The sequence below is a fragment of the Pundamilia nyererei genome, unplaced genomic scaffold, assembly GCF_000239375.1.
Source record: "Pundamilia nyererei isolate P.nyererei 1_Seehausen unplaced genomic scaffold, PunNye1.0 scaffold00013, whole genome shotgun sequence".
In the NCBI taxonomy this organism is placed as follows: Eukaryota; Metazoa; Chordata; class Actinopteri; order Cichliformes; family Cichlidae; genus Pundamilia; species Pundamilia nyererei.
The window spans coordinates 4,696,841-4,708,189 of NW_005187414.1; the positions used below are offsets into that span (position 1 = coordinate 4,696,841).

General features: G+C 41.8%; 2 protein-coding genes across 2 annotated transcripts in view; both read right to left on the minus strand.

Annotated features, from left to right (window-relative positions):
• znf410 (zinc finger protein 410) overlaps positions 1-1,401 on the minus strand; it is a 14,741-nt gene extending 13,340 nt beyond the window's left edge. The window contains exons 1-4 of the mRNA XM_005724966.2: positions 1,291-1,401; positions 915-1,001; positions 777-828; positions 518-650 (exon numbers count right to left, since the gene is read on the minus strand). Of these exons, the coding sequence (XP_005725023.1) occupies positions 518-650; positions 777-809 (166 nt within the window). The 5' untranslated portion in view covers positions 810-828; positions 915-1,001; positions 1,291-1,401. The remainder of the gene's footprint in view (positions 1-517; positions 651-776; positions 829-914; positions 1,002-1,290) is intronic.
• Positions 1,402-2,370: 969 nt separating this feature from the next.
• cipcb (CLOCK-interacting pacemaker b) lies at positions 2,371-10,357 on the minus strand. The gene is made up of 4 exons (XM_005724969.1): positions 9,962-10,357; positions 9,091-9,251; positions 8,811-8,983; positions 2,371-7,574 (listed from the first exon to the last, which is right to left on the minus strand). The coding sequence occupies exons 2-4, from the start codon at positions 9,197-9,199 to the stop codon at positions 6,735-6,737; spliced, it is 1,122 nt and encodes a 373-aa protein (XP_005725026.1). The 5' UTR covers positions 9,200-9,251; positions 9,962-10,357; the 3' UTR covers positions 2,371-6,734.
• Positions 10,358-11,349: the final 992 nt, after the last annotated feature.

Genomic DNA, 11,349 nt, shown 5'->3' on the forward strand with positions numbered 1-11,349 from the left:
CAGGACCCACTGCACCAGCATAGGGTCTGACAATCCAATGATTTCATCCCAATACCTAATGGCAGTCAGGGTGTCATTGGCTAAGCTCTAGAGGTCTGTGTGTCCTTCCAGAAACATGCTAATGATATATCAATGGTGCCAGGCAGTGAGCACAGGGCCTACTAGAGCACATCAGGCCCTCAGGCCACCCTCATGAAGTCTGTTTCTGATTGTCTGGTCAGAGACATTCACACCAGTGGCCTGCTGGAGGTCAATTTGTAGCTCTGGCAGTACTCATCCTGTTCCTTCCACAAAGGAGCAGATACCAATCCTGCTGATGGGTTAGGGACCTTCTACGCCTGTCCAGCTTTCCTAGAGTAAACGCCTGTCTCCATAACAAGGTACGGCTCTGGTAGTAATGTTACTAGACAATGAAAAAAAAACCCAAAACGATTGGATGTAGTAATGAAAGATGTGGCACGAATATCACTACTCTGCCCAATAGTGGACAAGACAACAGAAGTGAGCATGTGCTCACCTGTGAGCTCCAGCGGGGTGCACAGGGAGCTCTCAGCAGGGGCCAGCAGAGGCAGGCAGCAGTGTTTGGACTCCGAGTCCTCCAGACCCTGCACCAATGGGATGGACGCGTTCTGCACAAACTGCACCAGCAGCTGAGTGATGGGGAAGGAGAAGAGGCACAGCATGGAAAAAAAAGATGAACCTCGTGTGTTATTTAACAGATACCTGCACCACAAAGTGGTCTCCCTTCCCGAGGGCGAAAATGATGGAAAGCTTACCTCTGGTTTGGAGTCAAGCTCATCAGAAAGCATGGGTCACCCTGTGTGGAACCTGCAGGGCGAAATAACACCACTGAGCTAATAAACGAAAATACTCGTCAGTATAAGTGGCTCGAGCACAATGACAACAACACACACCTCAAATGTGACCTGGTGAACGGCAGAATCTGTCAGTCATAAGCTCGGGCTGCAGGTCATCTTCCAGTCAAATCCATGGTACGAGCTCTGCGGTCAACAACAAGACAAAGCTGTCAGGTAAACCTCCGGAGGTTTTTGGTAAACACAAAGAGCCACTGTATGCTCGGCAACTGCAGCTAAGTGTAGCCAAACCTCAATAAAATCCATCTAAACTGTTCTGGATAAAAACAGGCATATGGCACACTGCCTGTTTACCTAGCTAGCATAGCTAGCACCTAGCCACCGGAGCTATTTTCCCAAATGATGGATCCCCGCTGACGACACACTAGACAGCTATACAATTCCGTTAATTCTCCGGTGATATTAAACAGTTTACCTTACAATAGATGTGTATGCAGGACACAGCGTAAGAGTAACTTAATGTATATTTATCTCCAAAGAGCAGGTTTGGACTACGGAGGCTCAGATACATCAATTTTAAGACACTTCCGCGTTTTCAGCAAGAACGATTTTGTGTCATCGACGCCATCTAGCGGTAGAGATGTGTAATTGAAGGTAAAAACTGACCTCTCAGTCAGTTCAACAGCTTATTGGTTTCATTGTTCCCTTTTAGAAATAAATATGTCAAAGGTAAAAAGCTTAAGTTGAACGGTTTGGAGTAAAGGTTAGAGGGCCGTGGATATGTGCAGAGGAAGAATACTGGGTATGCTGGACAAAGGATGTTGAAGATAGAGCTGCCAGGCAAGAGGAAAAGAGGAAGATCAAGTAGTGAAGGAAGACATGGAGAGGTATGGTGTGATAGAGCAGGACGCTAGGGATAGGGTGAGATGGAGAAAGACGATCTGTCGTTTTGACCCGTGAAGACTGCAGCTGAATGACGAAGATTCCCTGGTGGTGACATGCAGTACATTTTACATAAAAATAAATAAGATATTAGCATACAGTTAGTTTTAGACTACCGTGGAGCAAGTATCAATGGCAACAGGGTCTACAGGATCTAAAGCTTGAAAAAAGTGACTGTTTTACTGGGATAGACTGATCACATTTGTTTGGCACTGGATTATTAACATTTAAAAACAGTGTTCATGTTCATTACATATCAAGTAAAAAGGCCACCTTTAAAAGAAGTAGGTGTAAAGCCTGAGTTCCAACTAAAATTAAAGAAACTACAGCTACCCTCTGTTCGTGTCTTATTTTTATGTCATGAAAGCAGAGATTTATTTTTAACCACTTCCTTTTTCCACACTCAGCTCTTGTGATGAGAGAGGTGTGCTGAAAGAAACGCAACACGTTTCATTGTTTCTAATCTTGTTTCCAGCTGAGATTATACAATTCAATGTTTTCCTCACTATGTGACCTCTGAGTGCTGTTTTAAATGTCAACCAAGCAGCACTACCATTCAAATGGACATGTTTAATTGTAGAAAGGAAAAAAAGAAAGAAACCACAGCAGCTTCTTTGGAAAGACATTTATTACACAAACAATGAGTCTCTAACTTAAAATGTACAAAAAAAGAGCCCTAAAGCATGTAACATCAAACATTTTCAGTCTTAGTTTATAAGATCTTTGAATGATATAGCTGAAGTGTTTTATAACAAGTTACTTATAACAAGTCTCATGTCCTCAGAGGTTTTAAGACGTAAAACTCAAAAATTTCCCACTTTGGAAAGTGTCATGAGGACTTCAACAACTTCCTCTATTTACATTTTATAAAGGAAAAAAAAAGACAGCGAGCTAGGCACATCACATTCAGTCTGCATGATCCTAAAAATATATATTTGAGCTGATATTTAAATATATTTTTGTCCATCGTTGTTGCTGGTGTACTACTGAAACTGAAACCAGCATCTTTAAAGTGACAAGGCAGACTGAAATGCACTGAGGAACCAAAGCTGCCAGTACTCAACTCAAAATCCAGTGTTACCAAACTGTACTGCTCTACAAGCTGACCGTTTAACAAAGAAAAAAAACTGCAGTCACACAACATGATCAGGAACACAGCATGTGGCATACACACTAGTATCATCAGAAACATAAATAGTCCATTACATAAGCACATCTGCACAAAAAGGAACTTCTTCCACACAAAGAAACCTGGACAGCGACATGATAATGGCAACGATTACGCACGAGCAGGTAGCAACAAGTACATGTAAAGAAAGCACAGAGCGTTTTTGTGCTATTTTCAGTCAAAAGTTCAGTGACCTTTTCATACGTGATTTATTCCACTGGCAGTGAACCAGCCTCAAAACAGCTAGAACTTCAGAAGAAGGCCGTCCCGACATTTTTAAGATTTTTTTTTCTTGTTTTTGAACTGTGCAGTGAACCGTTAAGAAAACAAACTCAAAATTTATCCTAGAATCATTTACAGCCGAGGACAAATCGGTCAAGAGTGTTTTAAACAATTTCATAAACTCGGGTAAAAGTGCGAGGTGGAAACCTGGTCCAAGGAAAAATAAAGGGAATTCTGCAAAGACAGCACCTGAAAGTACAGAAGAAAGTGAGACAGTTGTAAAATGATAGTATTTGCTGTTGGCTGAGGGGAGTTAAAAAAACAAAGAGCAAAATCGTAGCGGCCATCCTGCTGCTCGAGTATCTCAATAAGGCTTTCACCAAGAACATAGGGTAGACAAATTACTCATCTAGCATTACAAAGCCATACGAAAAGTTAGATATATAGGCTATGGCGTGGAAGAATTTAGTTTTCTTCCATTTATTAAAAAAATGAATTCATAACTGAATGGTGGGTCTGTTAACATCTACTGATTTTAGACCATATAATCCAGTCATCATATTTAGCCTGTTATTGTAGAAAAGTTTAGAATGTCACTGTGACACTGCCTCGACATCTCGTCTGTGGTTATTGCAGAAAGTCAGTGGAAACTTATATGAGCCAAATGCATCAAACAAGGCGACACATGGAGCTTATTTGAGATAAAGTGGGAGTAAATAACTGATTACAAGTCAGGAATTTCATTTAGAGCCAAAGCGACTTCGAAACAACTTATTCTCAATACAGCTGTCTCGAGTACAAAGGATCTGAAAGAGCAGACTCAAAGGTCAGGAAAATACTCCAAACTGTTGCATGCTGGACGATAAGGTCACAAACAATCGCAGAAGGATCAGAGGGAGTGGGGTGGGAAGCTGTGTTATGTATTACAAAGTCGACTTTTACAGATTGTTTTACAAGGCCATGAGCTGAAGAGTTTCAAAACTCATCTGAACTTTGTTGCAGATTATATGGAAAATATGATTTCTGAGGGTCAAGCAGTCATTTATCCAGCCACAATAACCACAGCACTCTCAGTAGGAGAGACGCTAAGCCACTAAATCCTTCCAAGATTGTTGATGCAGATGCATCTGTGTTGCTGACAGTGAAATTGGTGCACTGCAGTAAGAAAGTGGGTGGAGTAAGTTGGATGACCTCAAAGTCTTGAGTGCAACCTAAAAGGCTAGATGTCAGATAGCGCTACCTCCCTAAACTCACATTATAAATTTGGTTTGGGAGTAGCTTAAGAAGGAAGCAAATCAAAGAATTTACTGTGTTCACTTTAGAAACTTGTAATCTGCAGCTGGCACTTCCCCCAGAGTCAAAATATCTGCGATGTTGAGAGTTGAGGACAGAAGTGTTTACATGTTCGCCTACTGATAAAACACAAGATGTAGGCTGAGAGCACTCCAAATAAGCAAATACATGACAAATGCGCAACAATACAGACGTCATGTTTTTTTGTTTTGCAGAGTACCAACAATTCATTCAAGAAAGAAACCAAACCTCTGAGTTTTTGTTTGTGTGACAGACACCTCCACGTTTTATGGTAACATTTTAAATAAACCGTATTCATGCTTAGATGGCAAGTTTAAACAGAAGGTATATAAAAGTATCCCTCTGCACTAAGAGACCATTTTAAGTCAACGTAAGCACTGTAGGAACAGAACCGTCACATCAAATATTACACAATCACATGCACAATGTACAAAAACACTTAACACTGCAGAAACTATCAGTAATAGAAAAGATGAAAATGTTATTTATTGTTATACTACACAAGTCATATGTATAGATTATTTGTGTGCTTATGTGTTGTAATACACTTCATGTAAAAAAAAACAAAAAACAAAAAAAGCTACAGTACCATAGCTGCCATTAATTTCTGTCCAGAAATTGCTTCAGAGCTACTTTTACATTTCTTAGTGCAAATGCAAAGTTATCTGACATACACTGGGTTTGGATTTTAAGGCCATGATTACAAAAGAGAAACTTAAACTTAACTGTACATTAAAAATATCTGGATTTTGAAAGGCCATTTATGCACAATAACTGGTCTTCATCAAGAGTTCTAAAAGATGGGTTTTTATTAGTGGACTAAAAAAAAATTACAATAAAAAGTTGGAAAAAAGTAGCTGTATAAACACATGTAAACATACAGGAAAAACTCTGCTCTTGAAGGCAGTCAATATTGAAATATTAATATTACGGCCATGTGTTGTTTACACTCAAACAGGCCTTAACTACAAGTGGAAAAAGCCAAAAACAAAAACATTTACAAAGGGATGTCAGGGAAGCATTTAAATGGCCATGAAGACAGTTCACACAGGAACATCTGCCATCAACATGATGGGAAAGACAAAGTTTAACTGTCAACTGGCCAAACCATAACTTTCAACTCACATTTTCCAAATTAAGCTTCAACAAAAGACACTGTGTAGGCACATGTAAGTCTGACTACGCTGACAGGCGAAGAAGCCCTGAACACATTCAGTGTGACACAAGAAACCGTCAGAGTTTTTGTTGCAACTGTAACTGCTGCATGAACTCAATTGGACTTGAATTTCACTGTCAACTTCCTGCTTGTCAAGCAACGCAAAAGACAACTACCATGAATGATGCAAGTAATTTTTGCAACAAGACATATGATCAGACTGATTTATACATAGATTCTCTTTTCAAACACCTTCTCATGTTGTATCCAGATTTAAATGACCAGTGTCAGGATTTAAATTAAGCTTTGTTGTACTACAACTACACTGAGAGAAGAAATTCTTACAGCTTCTGAGTTTTGATTGCTAAAATTGTCACCAGCACGGACACAGCTTCAGTGGAAGAGATCTAGTCCGGCTCAGTGAGGAAGAACATTGAGCTGCGTCTGCCTTATTTGGTCCCCAACACAACAAGCCAATAGTAGTCCAGCAGTCAGCACTTGAAGTATGTGGCTGTCCAAAGCTGTCATTTTTGCAGCGTGTCCTTCGCGGACAGGCTGTTGACCCATACATTGCGTTTTTCACCTTTTTTTTTTTTAAAGATTTCTAAAAAAAACATACACTACAGGCTGACAGCAACAGTCTACAGCAAAGTGTACAATGTCCACAGAAAAATTTATAAGGGTATTTTTGTATTTTCAATTTATAATCTTAGCACACCGACTGCTTCTTTCAATAAATATTTCCCCTCATACAGGTGCACAACACATGTGCACGTTGGTGGCCAGCTGGCCGCCTCCTATAATGTTACAATGAGTGCGACTCTTAAATGAGAGACAATAAAAAGTCAACACCAACTTTTTTTTTTTAGGTTAGCTTGGTGTGTCAGGGCCCTAAGGCAGCCGGCAGCCTAAATGTAGGCCACAGCATGCTGCCTATCTGAGAGTCTGGGGGGTGGGTGTGTATTGTGGGGCACGCATTACTTTCGGTCCATCTGTCTCTGCATGCAACCAACCACCAATCCTTGTCTTCCTTCCCATCTCAAGTCTATAGCATTACTATGAAAGCCTAGTTCAGGTCTAATCTGCTTTTAAACTGGACTGAACAGATCGCTCTTTCTCATTCTCTGTCTTCTTCCAAAAGAGTGGCCTGCAGTTTAACACAGATGCTGGTGTCTCCGCTCCGCAGAGCCTGAAGAAAGAGGTCTGTTTGTTTTTTCAGCCGGTCTATGTCGTTCTGCGTGCGCTGGTTCTGCTTGAGGAGCTCCTTGGTACGGAGTGTGATGTCTAGCAGGCCAGATTTGCTCAGGATGTTGTAAGTGTTGCAGAAGCGCTTCCTTTTTGTGTCAGCATCACCGTCACTGTCGTTACCTTCACTCAGTGAGACGACTGCTGGGGAAACAGGGAGTGTAAAGTTTTTGGATCCAGTAGCATGACTGAAAGACAGCAAAGTCGTACAGTCTGCCTGGCTGACAGCCGATGAAGGCCTCTCCCTCACAGGAGTGGTGTTGGTTTCTCCTGTTGAGAGACATGATCTGCTCTGGAGCAAAGGAGACATTGTGGTGGGGGTTGCAGGAAGACCAGGAGTGGTTGGGCCAGAGTTACCAGCACTATTACATAAACTTCTCTGTGGCTTCTCTCGCTGACAGTGTTCCCGAGTGATGGAGGTCAAAGTACTACATTTCTCTGACCCTGAAGAAGAAGAGGAGGAGTAAGTTGAGGGGGCAGTTCCTCTTCCTGAGGAGCTAGAGCTGTCCCCGGGATGTGGGGCAATCTTTGGGTAGGATTTTAGGATTGGAAAATACTTCTTAGGGCGTCTGTGTTTAGAGTTGGCCTCTTTGGTGCCTGAGGAAGCTTGACGAGAAACCACAGGCTGGATAAAGACCACCTGAGGCTGCTGAACCACCTCCACAGTTGGACTAAACCCCCAGGGCTTCAGAGCAGGAGGATTCTCTCCAGGCTGCAAACAACAAGAGGAATATTGAAAGCTCTGAAAATCAGGTCAGCATCACAGCTCATACAGTTCCTTAAGGAGCTCCTGGGTGCTCACATAGCAACCAGTTGTTGTGTGATCATCTCATTTCTTTCTGAAGAGTACCCACACAGTACAAGTCTACATACCACACTTTAACCCAAAAAGGACATATTTATGAGACAGCTGTCATTCTCCACTTGCCACCACTAGCAAAATCTCCAGTCTTCAGTGGGTTTAAGCAGTTTTCACACACAACCTTGGGACAATGTTGGAAGAATCAGGTCAAAACATCATCCTAAGTTACCCTTTCTCATACAACACATACAGACCCAAGTCCACTTCAGATGTGCTCTCATTACAGGAAATACAATGATACAGTGTTATAGGTGTAGGCGCCGGAGCTAATACACATGACACCCACTCGCTGAGGTTACACCATGCAAATACCTGTGCACAATCAAGCATCACACAGTGCTCTACTAGGTTACCAATCATTTAATGTTTGACCTGACCACTTCTGACTTTGTGTTCTCACATGTGTCCCCGTCTGCTAATGTCTAGAAAAGCTCAAAGCTACAGAACATGTGTGACAATGGTTTTAGAAACCACAGAATTACAGTTAGCAAATAAAGTTTTCGTTTCGCTTTTCTCAGTAGCTCCCCCATGTTCTCGGTCACACATTTTCACACATCCAGTTACTTGCCATCTCTGGGGGCACTGAAATAAATCTTTTGCACACAAATATCGCTAAATCAACTTCCTTGTCAATATAGATGGCCTGGCCCACCAATTTCTGACTTTAATGTCAGGCCCTGACATGTGGCTCATTCCTTAGGAGAAAAACAAGTGTGACCCAATCAGTGCACCAGAATTTATTATTTCTGCTAAAATAAACTGGAAAAACAAGGCAAAAAAAATAAGCTTGAGATGCACACAGTTACATTTTATGAAGACAAATCCTTGAAAGCTGTACTTTATCGAAACACCATGTTGGTATCACCGAAACACAATTAAGAGCAACACCACTATTCCTAATGAAATTCTTCAGATGCCATAAGAAAAAAAATAACCTACTGATGAGGCATAATTAAGACAACGTAGTTCTTGGTTTGATACTGTGAATGGAATTCAAGAGATTATTTATTTTGGGGGTTTTTTGTTTGGGGTTTTTTTTCTCGTTGGAATATTGTGGTTTTATAATCAAGTCTTTCCCCAAATTACCTGCTTGAGCAGGACATTGTTCATGATGATCATGGGAGAGAGCCCACCCACCACTGCAAGTCCAGAAGGGTGGGTCCCTGAGCCAGTGGTCCGTGGTCCCTGCTGTACAACAGGGTGTGGTGAATCCTCAGAATCTGTGGTGTCCATCGTGCTCATGTGCTCTGAGCTCGCATCTATAGATCAGATGAAAGGGAGGTTGATGAAAATTGGGGTTCAATTCAAATTAAATGTCATCTTCAGAAACACTTCAATATTTTGATATGAAAGAGTGTAACTAAACCTGAAAAGCCAGAGTCTCTCTCTGAATCAGCTTGGGAGCGTCCAGGCTTCATGATGACAGGAAGGTTTCCTGCCCTGGTGTGATTCTCTGCCTTCCTCTTTGTGGTCATCGCTCTTCCCGCAGCACTGACAAGGTCCAGCTCTCCGGAAGCTTTCACAAAACTACATCAGCACATCAAAGGCGAAAGCTGAGACAACACTAAGTAGGCCCTCTTTACATAGCAATGGCAGAACATAAAGTTGTAAAGTCAGAAATAGACACTGTTGGTCATCTTTTTAGCTGACGCGACCAGTTACATAGACATAAAGTTTTTTAAGACTGTAATAAACAACTCCCTCTTCTTGGTGTGGGTGCTTTAGATTCATTTGACCTCATTAAACAATTCCAGCTGAATTTATAAGAACACAAACCCACAATATTAGCCATTGGGTCATCTTTTATTTATATTTCACCCAAAACGTGTGTGATTAACGTAACTAAATGGAAATACAAGAAAACTTCGCCTGCATAAAATATAAATGTCAAATTATTCAGCTGTACCCAATCTACATAGATAAATAGTCACTAAATAAAGCTATTACAGTGCATGCGATGAAGGGTAGTTCTTTGGGATAAATATCTACCGTTTAAAGTAACTTACAATAAGACAAAGAACACTTGTGAAACGCAAAATAGACGACCTCATTATTACAGTCAGGATTAGCTACGTTAAGATAACCAACTAGCTAACCATTGTTTACGCTAACCAAAGGTTGATAGCCAAGCTAACGTCAGAGCGTCAACTCGCACTAGTACTATACTGTCACTATTAGTAGTGACAGTATACACACACAAAAAACCGCACAACGTTTAAAACTTCGAATACACCTACTTCGTCCTTGGTGCTGCTTAAACGTCGTAGTCCTTAAAGCCGACGTATACGACCGTATATCCGGGTAGAGGCTATAGCTGCAACTCAACAACTTCTCTTCGGTGGGGTCGCTGGTGCTGCTGCCCAGATACGTTGACTAGAACTCGCTGGTCCACGGTACCGTACACGAGACAGACCGCCCCTCCCTGCCCTGTCTGCTCGGTCACATGTGGAGCACGGTGGCAGCCGCCTATAGCAGATAGGTTTAATTATCCCCTTTGAGGTTCAAAGTCAAAAGCTGGTAACCGATGGTGGATGAGTTTCTGGTCACCTCATATAGCAGCCATTGTTCAAATACGTCGAAATGCAAAGGACGGTATATTCGTTAGAGCCACTGTGCCATATTTGGTAGTTAAAGGCGTGCCCTTGTCTGGAGTGTCAGTCACGTCACGTTCTCTTAGCTACAGTGCCCGCCCACCTAGACTTCTCCTGCCTCTGATTGGACAGTGGCGCCAGCAGCTGAAAAACGTGACCGCTGCCAAATGTGTGGCAAGTTAAAGGACATTGTGTTCGCTGTGCAGTTAGAGGTGTACTGTACAGCGTAGGCATCTCAAATGCACCGTTGGGGAATCCAGTGACGTGAGAGTGATCTGTTAGGCTATATTACATAATATCGTGGCTGGCCTGCAGCTAACCCAAGGAGCTCAAGTCTCCTCTGCAGCATGTCTGAAGAAATAAACAAAAGACGAGAACCTCGGAACGAACTAGAGGCCTCAAGTGTGCTGTATATGAGTAGACAAAGCCACACAATCTCATAAGAGAAGGAAAATGCTCATGTGTAAACATTTAAAATAATCAGTACCTATTTCGTTTAAAATAATTTAATAGAAAAACATGTAAAACAATAGCCAAAAACAAAACGTGGTTTATTCCTGCGTACAATTGTGACCAAAAGGATAACATGAAAAGTTAAAACTACTTTTATAATCTTAATTTGAATGCAATTTGTGCAGAGTAATGGCTATAAGGTGCTTGTTTGCATTGCACGTGACCCCAGAAAGAAAAGGGGGCAGTCAAGCTGAAGAATGAATCCTATGAAACTTGGTTAGCTTAGGAGGCAGCCGAGACTTGGGAGGGAGCTGACAAGTACCAGCAAGCCAAGCAGAGTACATTCATGGGAGTAGCTGAAGAAAAACCCGGGTGTGGAAGGAGTTCAGTGAGACCATGGAGCTGGACTTTCATTCAAAGGACAAAGAGGCTTCCCGTGTACATTGTATACTGTGCTGCTGACTACACATGGCATCATCCAGACATTGCTCAAGTGTTGTCCATCATATTTGACAACCACCAGTCTTTAGGCCTGTGTAGCTGGGGACTTATTTACTTGGTCCCATATCGTCACCATGGTT